At 42.3% G+C, this 16,309-nt stretch overlaps 1 protein-coding gene across 1 annotated transcript in view; it reads right to left on the reverse strand.

The window, feature by feature from the left end:
• Positions 1–741, reverse strand: part of CLCN1 (chloride voltage-gated channel 1) — a 36,453-nt gene extending 35,712 nt beyond the window's left edge. Inside the window, exon 1 of the mRNA XM_053970662.1 lies at positions 529–741. Coding sequence (XP_053826637.1) covers positions 529–741 — 213 coding nt within the window. The remainder of the gene's footprint in view (positions 1–528) is intronic.
• Positions 742–16,309: the final 15,568 nt, after the last annotated feature.

The raw sequence follows: 16,309 nt of genomic DNA on the forward strand, positions 1-16,309 counted from the left end.
AGGGTTAGAAAATCCCTCACTTACAGCTCCACTAAGAGTTATCAAAAATACCAATATACATGTATGGATCTATGACCATGAAGGGCTTTATGGTCAGAGGAAAGTCACAAGAGAGCTTTACTTCATCTACACAGCTGTACAGATACCCATATACATACATCACTGCTCTCTCTGGTTTTACTCACTCCTGTGCTTCACTCAATATCACTATGCAGCTGAAGGCAGCTGCAGCTTCTCTTTGCTGTTACAAACACATTAATGCTCTGGTTAATTTTCCCCATCCCTGCTTGCCCATTCCAAGTCTCCTTGCGTCCGTGGCAGGTGACAATAACCTCTGACTTGAATTACTGGTAGGATCCTTGGTGCAAGTACAGCCATAAATGTCAAAGGCTGGCCTGGAGTTGCCAAGCGAAGGGACTGGGGATGGACAGGGATGTGTGCTCTGCCAGTGTTGTTCTGAGAGCCCCAGAGCCGGCGTGATCCCAGGGAGACCTGTGCTGCCACAAACGTGCCGTTGTCCAGCCCTACCTGTGGGTAGCTGAGGGAGTTCTCCGGGGAGCGCAGGTCGTCCCCTGTCGCCCCGGCCTCGTGTCCTGCCTCCACGGGTATCCCGTAAGGGGTGCATTTCTCAAAGCAGACATAGTCGTATTGCGGTGTGCCCCCCCACAAAGCTGGCTTCCAGCTGGTCTCCTGCGTCTTGCTCTCTGAGCTCTCCATTCCTCCACTCCTCCTCACGCTCATCTGTAACTGAGTTGCTGCTCTGGGCCTTACCTAGAACCACCTCGTGTTCTGGCAGAGAGCATGGCCTCCGCATTCTCTGCTGATCCTTCCTTTCTCTCTCTCAGACCACTCCAACTTGTCCTGTTCCTGCACTCTCTTTCTCTCTTCCCCTCCTCCTCCTCCTTCTCCTTGTGCCTCTCTCACTTTCTTCCTTTCCTGCCGAAATGGTTCAACTATATTTATAGCAACCTTCCTCTGCCACATGATTCCCCAGTGCCGTGTCTGATCTCAGCAAAAGGCAATAACTCTGCTGGGATTGAATATCAGGTGTGAGCAAGAGGGGAACTCCTGAAGGAGAGAAGGGGGGCCAGGGGGAAGGAGGTGGTGTGACAGAGCTACAAGAACAGAGAGAGTAAGCAGACAGGAGGAAGCAGAAATTATTATCCAGGATATCTCTTCTTTCACGGCTCCCCATCCCACTCACTTTCTGTTTGCAATGAGAACAAAGGTCAGTGGGCTTCCTCATTTTCTCCCCAGATACCAGCTGCCCTAAAGACTGAGCAACAATTATAAAGAAGCCAGGAACTATGGTGAGATGGAACGAGATGGGTGTTCACTCAGTGTCCCAAGACAATTTTTCTGAGTGCACAGTTCACAGCAGCAAGCACTAATGGAGAAGTCAGGCACCCCTGTAAACTGCTGAACATTGCAGTCTAATGTCAGCCTTCCCAGGTGTTCTTATGGGGAATACTTTGCACTCCAAAGCACATCACCAAACTGCTCTGTGGGTACTCAATTATAGGTGTATGCAGAAATTTAGTTCTTCTTGATGCTCACTTTTCCACAGACTAGAGCATTCAACAGCTTCTCCTCTCCACTCTGCCACTTGTTTCTCAGCCAGGGAGAGAAGCAACAAGCTCAGCCAACACCAGTGAACTACCAGCCAGCAACAGGAATGAGAAGCATGTTACAGCAACGTGGCCTAGAGACACCTCCCGGTACTGTCAGCGTGCTGCCTGGAACCATATTTCTTCTGAGGGCTATTAATTAGGGAGGAGCAGAGAGTTCAAGGTCCCAGAAACTGTATACAAGAAAAAAAGACCTCACATGCCAAGCTACTCATACTGAGTAAGACATTTGCAGGATGGGGTAGAGAGAAGGGCAAAACACCCTTTTTTTGGGCCCAGAACAGTGGTCTCATTATTTCATTTTGCAGACTCCTGTAAAACATTTCTTCTTTTGCTTTTTTTTTTCAGTCTGCATGGTCCTCGAGAGTAAGGTAGAAAGAAAGTCTCCATGAGGAAGACACTTAATTTCTTGCACAAACCACCTTCTCCATGTTCCTGCTAAGATATGGATATCCATTAGCAGTAATATCCACATGGATAAGGTTAGTGTGTACAACTTACAACTGGTATCAGGCCAGGCAAGCACTGAATATTTACAAAAGCAATATTAGTGCTGCCCCAAAATTCACAGGCTCTCCTGTTTCATTCTCACCAGCACTCACTTTACTGTCAACAAGCACTATCTTCTGGAGGAAGACTGTGTCCCATAGGCAGGACAAAACTTGAAATGAATCACCTTAAAGAAGAGTTTCTAAGTGACTGTGTCTAGGAAATCAGAGAAAAACTTTTGGTTGCCCTTACAGGTTACCATCAAAAAGGTATTAATTGCTCCCAAGCTATTGAGATGCTTTTGGAAGGCCATTGTCATAATGGCTTATATAAAAAATGATGCATAGCGCATAATATATAGTGTATAAAATATAAAAAACTGTCTAAAATATAAGGTACATCATGTATAGGAAGCCTAAAAACTGAACACGGTAGAGCCCAGCAAACATCAAAGCTGTAATAGAGCACGAGATCTTCAGTCACTATTATATGTACTGGAGGACAACACTCATCAGACCCACTGCAGAAAACTAATGAGAACCTTTCCCTGAAAGTGCACTCCCCTAGTTCTTGTTTTTCAAGAGGCACAAGAATGGCACATTAGAAATTGCTGCAGTATAAAAATGAACCCTCTACTGCCAGCTAATCAAACTCTACTGCCTGTCTTGCATGATACTGTTGTGGAATTTCCATGGGAAATAATGATATAATAATAGCCAAAAATAGGACAATTCTACCCTGAAAGGCTTTTTCCAAACTGGCCCCGGCCTCACTCACCTCATCAATTAAAGCATGAAGGACCCCAAGGCCAACCAAGTGACTCCAGATGCTACTTGAAGAAGAAACCTTTATTCTCCTCACTAGGAAGACATCCTACAAAGACCCTGAGCCCTCACTTGGGCTTCCCACAGTGTAACACACCTTAGCCAGTGCATGGCAGTACTGCAACTACGCAGCTGATCCTGAGCAATCACTGTGTGCAGCGTGGCACCTATGCACTTAGCTCACCTGTAGCTAAGAACCTCATACTCAACTAGTTCCCACTTCTCATCAAACAGCATCTCTACCTCTAGTCTCTGTACCCAGGTATTGTCTGACAAGGAAACAACTGAGAAGTGAAATTCATCATTTCAGTGCATGACAAAATATATGCAATCTGTAGAGGTATTGGATTTATGGCACAATATTTCCCATGTCCTGAACACTAATCTTACCATGCTACTGAGCTTATAAATTGATCTGTTTCTCCTTGGAGGTGAAAGTGCTTTGTCACCTCTCTGGAAATTATTAACAATCCTTGCTATTTCACAAGGTACCAATAATCTCTGTCACAGCCTCCAGCCTCACTGACACCTCCTTAGTTAAATTCAAAGCAACTACTCTCAACTTGCATTTGCTCTGAAATTTCAATTTACTTCTATTTCACTCTAAGAAGAACCTGTAGACCCAACAGCTTGTCCACTTTTTTCAGCTGGCACAGCTGACCTAATGAAAAGTAAAGTTTCAGCTTTACTCATCATCTTTTCCATGTTTTCAGATCTGCAGATATAAACATAAACACAGAATATAGAGAACACCTTGAAAAAAATCTTCCTTTCTGCACTGCTTCTGCCCAGCAACTGCTGTCAAATCTCCCCTATCACTCTTCCTGCAATTTCCTGCCACAGCTCTTCTTTATGTATTTTCTTTATTGCCTCTCTGTTTTGCTTTCTATTTCACAGGCCTTGCTCTGCATTTCCACCTGGACTCACAATGGAGTACTGCTGTTGCTTCAGAGGTTACCAGCAGACTCAGGAGATTAGCACAGAGCTGGAGGAAGATGTGAAAATAAGAGGAAGGTGTCATAACCATCTTGCACTAGCCACAAACACAGATGTCCCATACACATGGCTTGACTGCTCAGGTGCACCTAAGCCTCTTGAAAAGGCTCACAAAAGTTTCTAGACTTCCCCATGGCATGCAAGAAGAAAGTTACATGACCTGCTCACTGCTCATACACATTTTTTTTTCCCTTTGCATATTACAGGCCCTAGTGGGAATCCAAAGTGTGTTTCAAGAAGGACATGTTTGCGACAGATGAAAATACAGCTACAGTCCGAATTAGGGTATTAAATGACAATAAAGAAAATAATAGAATCTAGAAGAACTGTCAACCAAGATGGATCTCTTGTCCATGCAGGCTTCTATTTTTCTCCCTCCTCTTCTCAGTTTTCTCTCAGGTCTCTTTTTCTCTGCATTTATTTATTTCTCCTGAATGCTTTTCAGGATGCAGAAATACAATTTCTAGCCTTCCCATCTGAATGCCTTGATAGTGAAAGCTCTGAGAAGCTGGTGGGGAGGGGGGTAAGGATGACTGAAGACTCACACTTCTCCCATGGTCTGGTCCCAGGAGATTCATAACCTGAAATGATCCAAGTGCTATTTATCAGCAGTGACAATCTGAATGTTCCCTATGCCCTACCCATGCAATTATTAGACATCATACCAACTTCTGAGGCTTCTGTTTATGCTAGAACTTTTTTGGTTTGTTCTGTAGCAGGTTCATCCTGAAAGATCTAGACCACTTCATGACCTCACTGTACACAAGCCTTAGTCTGCCCACCAGCAGACTGCAGCCTCCTCTGGAGTGAAACACCACATGTATTTTTTCAACCCTGCATACACAGACATTATAGCAGATGGTGATGCAGAGTCCTCTGCCACCCCAGACTGATAGGAGCAAAATTTGCTGAGGCAGAGTTATTGTTACATAGAACTCTGCATGCAGATTAGTGAAACAGTCATTTAAGAAGTAATGTTCTGTGTTTAAGAAAGCCAGCCCAACAGGTCCACAAGTCTGTAAAGAAGATAATATAAAAGATAGTCTACAGGACAAAAGAAACTATAAAGATGAAGAAGGGAGTTTTAAAGGGGGAAGAGGAGAAAGGTGACAAAAGGATGTCTACTTAACACTAACACAATCTCTAAGAGAGAAACAGAGAGGCAATAAGAGACAAATACTGAAGGGCATCAGGGGATGAGAATCTGGACAGGAAGATACAGCAAGCATATTTTGCTTCAAACAATACCTTTAGATGGAGCAAAAAAGAGTGAAAAAGCAGTGAAAATACTTCAGTAGATGTCAGATAAGGCAATGGCTTCTAGATGAGAACAAAGGTCTTGACTAGGACTTTTTATTAGACAAGATAACCATGGAGGCTTCAAAGAGCTACAGGAGGCAATTAGAGCTTTGGGAGAGAAAGAATGCTGTGAAAAGGGCTAGGATGAGGGAGGGAGGCTGGAAGAAAAGACAGCTTTTATAGTAAAAGAAAGAACTAGATCATGGACTGAGGCTTGAACACTAGCAAAAGATAGAAATTTTAGCTGTGCAGGGGCACATAGTAAGCCAGGCTGGATATGGAGAGACAATGACAGAGAACTCTCAGAGGACAATTGAAAGAAAGGTTGAGTTCACAGCAAAAACTAAAAAGAAAAAGACCAGAAAGTTTAAGGGCTTTCATCATGGAGAAATAACAAGATAATATGATGATATTCAAGTGGACGTGTACTGACTAATACTAGACTGATTAGAGCAGAATTGACAGAAACAGGGCAGATTTTGAGAATCATCAGCTTTTGATAACTCAAGAAGAAAGAGGCAGAATGGGGAAAAAAATCTCACAGCTGGCATCAGATAAATACAGGAACACAAGGACATGAAGGAACCATTGAAGTAGATATTGGAATAGAGGAATTTGGGAGGAAACTTGAACAGATCAGGATAGGGCAGGATGCAGTGCAGTATGACATGATATGACAATATGATATGCTATGACTTGGCAAAAACCAAATGAGCTTTAAAAGGGCAGGGTTATGTCCCATTTGCAGAAACAACTTGACTGTGACAGTATGCACAGAGCACCATGTCCATGCTGATGACGCCATCTAATGTAAGTTACTTGTTACCTCGAGGTTGTCTCGTCCTACATCACAATGTGGTCACAGGTTGGAACTGAGAGCAAAAATAACCAGCAGAGAGACTTAAACCCAGCAATAAGAGCAAGACAGAAAATCAGATGGAAGAGAAGACAGCAAATTTTGGTTTTATAAATTGATCCAAACTCATTCAGAACTTTAAAGTGAATCTGACTGTCCTGGTGAGCTCTCAGGTAAACACCATCAGGCTTCATAACTTAAACCAGAACAGCCTCTAGTAGAATAAAAATAAGATTATTTGATTATTTTAAATAGAAAAAATGTCAAGCATGGAAGTCAGAAAGCACAGAAATAAATATATAGTCTACACACAACTCTCCCTCACCCACTATGACCTTGGTTGCAATTAAGTTGATGACCTTCTGAGCTGCTAAAATTTTGTGCTTACACTCTATTGCCTAGGAGATTGTTTCCATATCTCCACAGCTTGGATGCCTCCTCCCTTACAGCTGCCCCCTTCTAAAATTGCAGCCCTCAATTCCCTTGGTGATTGTCTACCCTACAGCACCCTGTAGCTTCTATTAAATAATTTCTTCTTTTCATCTGCCAAAAGGCTTTCCAAATGAAGAGGTGTATTACTGGTGGGGTAGAAAAGTGAATGTCTTATCTTAGGATAAACCAAGAACAAATCAAATAGGCACAGCGTGCATACAAGTACCAAAAGAAGGAAAAAAGTAATTATGAAAAGGTAATATTAGACTGCTGAGAAAGAGAAAACTTTTTCTAACTGCATTGTGCATCCAAAAGCAGCTAAAGTTGGTGAGAACTAGCAAACACTCAATTAACTGATTGAAGTAGATTCAGTGGATTTCTTATTTTCTAGGAGAATAATTTTGCATCACAAACATTCTCTGATGTAGTCAGCTTGAAGACATTTTTAGCAGAAAGGACCAAGGAACATCTAGGAAATACAGACTTATCTTTAATGATCAAAACTTATTAAGGATACCTCTAAGCTAGTGAATTTGCTATTATTCCTGCACAGAGAATTTGTAGCTTGTGCCTTTCTTCCCCTTCTCCCTGTGGATTGCTTGTTGTATAGGTAAAATGAATTAGATCTGTCAGTCATGCCATGACACACAGCCTGAGCAGCACCACGAGGGTGGAAAGAAAGTGCAGTGATGAGCTGCGCAGAGCTGGCCAGCCACAGGTGGGTTTGAACTGGATTTGGCTAATTTCAAGTGGAGAATGATGATTCTTATGTGAAATGTGGCCAACTATGAAGATGTGTGGCCAAAGTTGAAAGGTTTAGGAAGAGGAACTGGCTTGTGAAGGGAAAATTTTTGGACAGTTTCAAGGACATGTTTGTGGTATGAATGAGCTGGGGTTGGTCAAGAAGAAGGAACCATGAGTATGGACAGAGTACCTGCAGGAGGCCATGGCTAAGATTAGAGGTACACAAGAAAAATAATTTCATTTTCCTGATATATGTTCCACTTCCAAACACCTGAAAAGTAATTTTGCTGAAGCTCTATGATCTATAGATCTGTATGTGACTGATCACATTGCCTAGTTTAGGGCACTTGAAGAACAGACTTGTTGAAAAGGACAGTCCTAATTTTTTTATGTACTGGAACTCATGATCAAGAAGCTTGATGCAAGGAAAAAATTAATTTTCAGCCAGCTCAGCTCTCCATTCCTGCTGATGCATGGCCATGTGAATGTCAGTAAAGAAGGGATCAGGAACACACCTAGAAACGAGAAAAGGGACTGTCTTTTCTGATCGCAACAGAGCCCTAATCCACCGTAAAAATTTTCTCAGTAACACTTGGCTCTTGCTTACATTTTAGACTCTTGACATGGCTAGAGCAAATGCTTGCATGAACCATGGCTGCTAAGTACAAGTTGTTGGCAACCCTGGCTTGTCCTGTCCCATCTCAGACAATTGAGATCAAGGATGCCAATAGAAGGGTTGTAGCACAGATGTATTATCACTACCACTGAAGATTTTTTGATATACCTATTTACTAGGACAGTTGTAAATCCTGCAAAGTTTCGACTAAGCTTCCTGTTTTCCTTCTCCTTGCCCCATCTAAATGCAGATACCCATACAAAAACACCTATCCCTCCAGCACAGCAGGGGTCTTGCCTGTTTTCCGTGAAACAATCCCTGGTGGTAATATGAGATAAAGACTGAAGTAAACAGAGGAAAGATAGTATTTCTCTTGGCAGCCTGAATACTAAATGCAACCCAAATGAGGGCAAAGAAATTCCCCTGCAGCAATAACCTTTGCTGTTATCACTGGCTGCTGATACAGGGATGATAGTGAGAGTCAGCATGACATTCACTGGACTCCCTCCCTCTTCTATCTTCTAGCCCCTTGCTTTGACTTGTAGGAAGGTGCTGGGGGAAGGGAAGAAGAACTGCATTAAGCACGTGCATCCAGGTTGAAGTACTGGGCCACTCTTTGGCATGAAGGCTGCAAAAGTCTTTGTCAAGCTTTTTAAACTAGAGCTGCTGCTGCTCTAGTTTAAAAGAGAGCACCTATTAGCAAGAGCCAATTTAGATGGTCACAATGGGAAAAACAGGGAAAGAAGTACACCAGGGCCATGAGGGGATACAATCTCCAGATGCCAAAGAGACAGGTAGCTTAGTATATTAAGCCCAGGACAAGATAAATCAGCAGAAGAAATTGCAGGACATTCCCCATAAACGGCATTGTGTCCCAGGGCTGGCATTTAATATCCATGACATATAAAAATATTAAACCTGGAACAGGAGTCCAGGAAGGGGCTATAGGTTGACAGTGGAAACTATTAACCAAGGTCAGGAATGGTGGAGAGATAATGGGACAATGAAGGAGAAGGTGCCAGGGATAAAGGGTGGAAACTATTCTTTCACTTATGTTGGGAGCTGAAATTAGTTCTACAAGCTGCTAAACTCAGACTGTTCAGGAGAAATTAGAGATTTTTGGATGTTGTGTTTGTTCAAGACCATTGCTCGCAGTCCTGCTCTTGCATTATTAGGTGTTCATAATCAGCAACAATGCCTAAGAGTACTTGTGGTATCTTGTTCAAGCTCTGCCCTTGGTATGGGGTGTATATCAACTTTTTCCTGTCTATATCAGAGCCAGATTCTATTCCACAATATGTCTGTAGTATATTTTGAAAGGAATGAGATAGTAACAACAATAAAAAAAAAAAAATGTAGAAATGGACTTTGTGAAATGTTTCAAATCCCACTAGCTCTGCTGGGTTTTCTTGCATCAGGAAGAGAGTTGTTGCTCTCTGGCAGGTGCACTGGCTGGGCTGGGGACATTTACTTAGGCGGAGAAGGACAGAAATGCCCCAGACCACTGGTTTTTGGGCACCATGAGGACCATGAGCTCACACAAGTCTGCAGGCTCCTTAGACCCATCATGCTGACAGACAAGCTATGCCACTTGCTGAAGACTCATTACTCTGGGAAGAAGATGCAGCTGACCCTTGCCATGGCAGCTTTCAACCTGATCTTCATCGAAGAGGAAAGGGATGCAGAGGGTATTGCTATGGTTCTTCCCTGTACTACAGGGACCAAAGTTCTGGCTACATAACTTGCTGGTAGAAAGAACAGCTGGTCCCAGTGGCTCCACCAACTGCCAGCCAACAGGTTCCTTACCTTCCTTCCCTCTCCATCCAAACAAAACTGCTCCAAATGCCATCATTAAATCCCATGGGATGGAGGTGAGGTCTCTGTAGGGGCAAGGTAATCTCCTTGCTCTGGGAAGGAAGGTTCTTTCCATTGTCTTCCTGCAGGAGATCCTCACCAATCTAACTGTGCTTTGTGGTAGGACCACTTGAACAGACTTGTCTGTCTATACAATTTCATATTGAGTTTTGCCACACTGATCATTACAGTCTTGTCCTCTCTTGACCTATAGTCTTGTGTGCTGGGGAACATGATCATTGCCCTGAATCAGCTGCTGAGCATTCAGATCTGCTTAGGAGTGCATTAACGTCTTTAATATCTGTGTTCTGATATCAGGTCTGAAAAGTCATTTTTATCAAAATGCCTTCCTCTGCAGTCCACAGGAGGGTCTGGACCCAGCTTTGAATTTTTCTTACAGGGCTGCATTGGAAATAAGAGGCAGATATCCCTGAGAAGGCAGAAGGTCAGCACTCCCTAAAGTATTCCTAGTACACCCTCCAACCCAATAATAAGCATATCACATGCATCCTGGCAGGGGACAGCACTCATGTTAAGGATCTGAAGCAGACTAAAGCACTGAGGCCTTTTTGTGTGGACCTGTTCTCTTTAGATACCAATCTGGTGTCCTTCAGTAACTTTCATGTCTTCCAGAAATGTTTCACTTTTTTAAACACTTCTCTTAACAGATTAAAAAGCTTTTGTTTTTATGTGGCTTTCCATTTCATTCATTCTAGTTAATGTTTTGACCCTTGTTGTTTCCAAGGGGGTATTGACTCTAAGCACATTGTGGTCACCATGAAGTAAGTAGTGGTTTCAGCTAAGAAGCTGAATTGTGGTATATCAGGTTCAGTTGAAATACTGGTATGGAATCAGTTGTGTCTGTCCTCCATATTCAGTAGCAAAAAATCATCAGCTGATGATTGTTCATTCTCTTTAGAGGAGACCCATTTACTACAGAACCAAACACACTCATCTGGAAAAGTGGAAAGAAGAAGCCTACACATATAAAAAAGAGTCCGGTTGGAAGCAGAAACCACTAAAGGTTCTGAGAGTGAAAAAACTTTGTGGAAGGATTTGGAAAGGGTATCTTAGCATATTCTGTTAATCCACTACATTATTATTACACTACTTATTTGCTACATGGCATTCAAGTGGTTTCCCCCAGTGATGGAACAGTAAAAGAGAACAAAGATAACATGGCAGCTCAGGGCTAGAACTAATGGGGAGCAAGGAGTCCCATGGGGAAGGACTACTTCTTGTAGGTATTCTGACTCTTTCTGAGGCTTGCATTGAGATGCTGTACCTGAGCTCTGCACAGAAAAGGCTGCCTAATCAAAAGCCAGTGATGCATCAGGCCCTGACCTTCTTAGTCTCCCTTGCTCCACATTTCCAGACAAAGTGTCAAGTCTAGTCTTTTATCTTTTGGTATGAGGCAGTTATAAGGAAAAAAAAAAAAGATATTTTCTAAGGTCATGGCATAAGAGTAGTTGGTACTGCTTTTGAAATACATCTGGGTTAAAGAAGAGAGAGCACATAGAGATTCAAGATTTCAAGATTCAAGATTTTTCAGCATTGGCCTGAACTGTTACAGCTGTCTCAAAACTGAGTGGCATAAAGAAAGGATGGCCATATTCCCTTCCTTGCACCAGCTCTGATACGTCTGTCTGAACATTGTGAAAGGTAAACTGATGGAAAACACTCATGTCTCCATGCAGTTAACCGCTCAGAGTCATGCTCTAAGCGAGTTCACCACAGGTCAGGGAAGCAGCATTTAAGAACAAAGCTGTTTGTGCGGCCATCAATAGATCATGTCAGCCAAAATGTACATGCTCACATGCAGCACTAAAACACATGTGTAGGCAAAAGAACTTTGCTTAGTCCTGGCTTCATCTTCCCAAGAGTAAGATTTCCATGTACCTCTGGAATAAAGTTCCTACAGCATGCTGACTGTTTCTTCTGCCAGTATCCTGTTGCATAGCTGCCATGTGTTTAATCCTGCTTTTGCCTTTCCCATTCCTGGAAAGCTTAGGTGAACCTGCAGGTCTTTTGCCCTTTGAGCCTGGAGCATTATGGACTTCAAACTAATGGAAATGAGGTTTCCAATGTGCCCTATTTCTATATGGAATTGGAACTAAAAGCAGCCTGCCCTCAGTACCATCTCCCCTACGGTTGATAACAAACTCGATGCCAAGCAGAATTAATATCAAACACCTCTCTGGTCTGGATAAGGGCTCACAGGGTGCTAATAAGCTATTCAGAGGAATAAAAACAGACTGACTGAAGAATTGTACAGGGCTTTAACAGGATGATTGAGCAATAAAATTACAGATGAAAAGTCACATTAAATCTGAAGTGATTAAGGAGGAACAGACATTCTAGCTTTGCATACACAAGAACTGTTCAACTATGTAAGCTCTCAATATGTAAGAATAAGATCTTGGGGTTACACAGAATGATCATAATGACCCCTTTAGCATTTATTTAGAAATATGGTTAAGAAGTAGGATAATAATACCTAATTAAATACAATGTGCAAGTACATCTGAGTAATGTTTGCTTTCTGTTTCCCCTAGTTTCAAAAAGAATACAGTAGAACTGGGAGAGTTTCAGAGGATGGTCAAATTATACAACAGCTGCTGTATGAGGAACAGTTAAATGAACTAGAACCTCCCAAGCTGGAAAGGACAATGAGGTCTGGAAAATATTGAGCAGTATGAAAAAAATTAACTGAGAAGGTTAATTTGGCTGTATCTCACGAAGTCTTGTTCTATTGAAGTCAAACTCCTTGGAATTTAGATGCAGGCAAACAGTTTCAATTTGCTTTTCTGTAATAGAAGTAAATGACAGGTTTGTGTGAGTCATTTAACAACAAGGGCAGATAAGAGTTCATTACAGAATTAAAAATACATTCTGTGTTATATTTAGAAGACAATAATCTTGTAGACCAGTACATAATTTGCACTGCTGCTCCTCTGAGTACTTAAGTTAATTGCAGAATTACAGAATATTTGAGCTTTGGATGGGACACCTGCTGTCTTGTCCAATACCATGTTCAAGCTGTGTCAGCAGGAGAAAGTTGCCTTGGGCTGTGTCCAGACAGCTTTTGGATGTCTCCAAGGATGCAACAATCACTCCAGGTAAACCTGTGACAGTGCTCAGTCATACAAAAGCCTCTTTCTTTATGTTCAGACAGAAATTCCTGTGTTTCAATTTGTGCCCATTCCATCTTGTTCTGTGACTGGGCTCTGCTGAGAAGATAATGCTCCATCATCTTCAAGATAATGCTCCACCATCTTCAAGTCTTATTATCTTCAGGATAATAAGACTTCCCCTGAGCCTTTACTGAACAATTCCAGCTCTTTCAGCCTTTCCTCAGATGTGAGATGCTCCTGTCCTTTCATCATCATCGGGGCCTTTTGCAGAACCCTCTCCAGTAACTCCATAGGTTATATGAACTGTGGAGCTCAGACCTGGACACAGGACTCCAGGTTTAACCTCACCACAGCTAAGTGGAAGGATGTGCTGCTGATTACAACCTTGTAGCCCTGCAGTTCAACCAGTTTTCAATCCACTCCAAGGTCCACTTGTCCAGCCTGCACTTAATCAGCTTACTACAAGGATGTGGTGGGAGACAAAAGCATTGCTAAAATAAAGATAAACATAATCCACAGCTCTTCCTTCATACACCAGGCTGTCTCATCTGATCACTGAACTGTATGTTGGTTAAATGTGATTTTCCCTTCACAATTCCATGCCGGCCACTCCCAATCATCTTTCTGTCCTTCATGTGTTTGGAAATGGTTCCCAAGATGAGTTGCTCTATCACCTTTATGGGGATTGAGCTGAAATGGGTCAGCCTGCAGTTTGCTGGACTTCTTTCTCCTTTTGAAGATAGGAGTGACATTTGTTTTCTTCCTGTCTTCAGTTACCACTCTGAATCTCTATGACCTTTGAAAGATAAAATAGAGAGTGGCTTTCCAATGAGATTGACCAATTCCCTCATGCTGGTGGGTGCATCCCATCAGGTTCCATGGATTTTTGCATGTCCAGTTTGTTTAAATGTGCTCTGACCTCCTCCTCCAGTGAGGGTCCTTGCTCTTCATCATCCTCTTTAGAATCAATTTGCCTTGATTCTTTAGAAGAGGGCCCATGTTTTCCATTGCCTTAATTTTGCTGCTGATACACCTGTAGGAGCCTTTCTTGTTGCCCTTCATGTCCCTCACCATATTAAACTCCAGTGAGCTTTGGTTTTCTTAACCTCATCCTAAAGGATGGTGTCCCTAGATTCCTCCCAGGTCATCTGTCTGAGTTGTGTCAGGACCTCCTTCCTGATTCATGCACACCTCCAGCTGCCTTTGCTTGATTTCCTGCTCATAAGGATGGATCATTCCTGAGCTTGGAGGGGATGATTCCTGTACAACAACCAGCTCTTTCATACCCCTCTTCCCTTCAGGGTCATTTCCCTTGGGATTCTTCCAAGAAGAAGTCAAAGACTTCTCTCCTGAACTCAAGGATTGAGACCTTATTTTGAGCCCTTCTCAGATCCAGAAGCTGTCCTGGATGTTCACATCCCTAGCCCATTCTTCCTCCTTTGTAAGTATCAGGTCCAGCAGAGCACCTCCTCTTGTTGTCTCTTTGATTATCTTGTTATGAACTTGCTGGCAATGCACTCCAGAAGCCTCCAGGATTGCTTGTGCCCTGCTGCAGCAGGTTTGCTTTCAGGGACTATGAACACGACCTCTTCCAATGGTCTGAAGAAAGCATCATCTAATTCTGAAATCTGTTTGCAGGACTGTGGTCAGTCCTGGGCTGACCACATACTCAAGAATGGATAGTTATTTTTCTGTAGCTGTTAAAAGCAGTGTGTTCCTCCTCACAGTTAAATACTCTTTCAGCCTCTGTGACTGGTCCTCAGGCAAATTCTCTTCACTTCAGTGTCCCAGTAGAGATGTGGGTAACTCCAAGTCTCAGGATATAGATATCTATAGTCATTATAGTAGTTTACATGTAATCAAAAGATGTGTATGCTAGACTGTGCACAGGTAAGACTAGTTGAACAAACTTCCATCTGAAACAAATTTGGGGGTGCGCAAAATAATGTTTCCTCACAGCACCAAATCAAAGAACAACATACTGCATGTAATTTGTCAGGGTTTTTTGAGCTACAAGTATTTGACTTCCTTTGAAAAAGTGTAGGTGCCACTCACACTCACAATAGCACTGTGCAGTAGAGGAAGGTGCTTTGTATTTTTATGTGCTTCTAGAATCTACTCTCAGTGCTGATAGATGATGGGCAAACATTCCTGATCCATGACCTTTTAAAAATATGTCATGGAAGTGTATGACTGTCAATCCCAACAGCCACTTGGTTCCCTGAATAACAAGTAAGAATCAATTTCTTCACCAAGAGGCAGGAATTTGTTGAAGAGATATATGCCTGAGTTTTAAAAACATAAGCAAATCCTTTAACCCTGACTATATCCTTATCAAGGTCCAAAGACCAAATTGTTTGTTGCAGTCACAATGTGTGGAGGATCTCTTTGCTGCCTCTGTGTTCAGTACAGAGAATTATATGATTAACAAATGCAAAAACGTTATATGCCTTCGACACAAAGAAACAGCAATGAAGTTCTATGTCACTTAATAGTAAATATGAACATTTAAAATAAGCAGGTTCCAAGAAGGTAGTGTCCAGCATTATAAAACTTCTGTCTGTCCTGCCTCTGCATTAGCAAGTTAACAGCAATCATTTTATCATACAGGTACGTACGTGGAAGCTGTTCCATCAATACTGACAGCAGCAGCTGCCTGCTAAAGTAAACACTGACAAAATAACTTATTTTTATGTTGTGTTTACTGACAGCTTCTCTTCTGCATGCCCAGGTTCTCTGCTGTGATTTTGTGGAGATTCACAACAGTAGTTGACTTTACCCTGAGGTTTTTTATTTGCTGTGCATTTCTGTATTGATGAATTATTTCTCATCTACCATACTTTGTATGCCACCTGCTGTACAGCTGGGGCAGTAATCTCTGTATTCCAGTTGCACCTCTACTGCCATTGTTGAGAATTATACTAGCAACAGGTCTGTCTTTTTCTAATGTCAGGAATTCTTGTACGTGGTCTTGCCACACATATACCCCCTACCCCAGACATGCCTGAAAAAATTTAATCTGCTATATTGCCAAAACAGCACACACCAGATGTCAAAGCAATCATGTATTTTCTTTGTCCATATAAGAAACATTTATAGCATGCAGCTACACTATTAGGTTTCACACAAATGTGGGATACCCCCATATGCCATTTACACATGAACAAGTTTTTTTGCCTTTTACAGGACAAGATCAATGGCAATGTTTAGACTGATTGGCATGCTGCCAGCCCTTGGAATTTATTTCTTTGGGCAGGAGGCCTGTACAAATAATGGAAATGTAATTCTGGACACCTTCACAACAGAGCCCAATACCTGAATGATGTTGGAAATGGGTTAAAAAAAACTTTTCTGCAAGTAGCAGAAAATGCCCTTTGCACTCCCTGCCAGAATGGGGCTACCTAGGGTATGGTGTCTGCAGGCAACCTGTTCCTGTG

This window comes from Vidua macroura, chromosome 2, assembly GCF_024509145.1.
Source record: "Vidua macroura isolate BioBank_ID:100142 chromosome 2, ASM2450914v1, whole genome shotgun sequence".
In the NCBI taxonomy this organism is placed as follows: domain Eukaryota; kingdom Metazoa; phylum Chordata; class Aves; order Passeriformes; family Viduidae; genus Vidua; species Vidua macroura.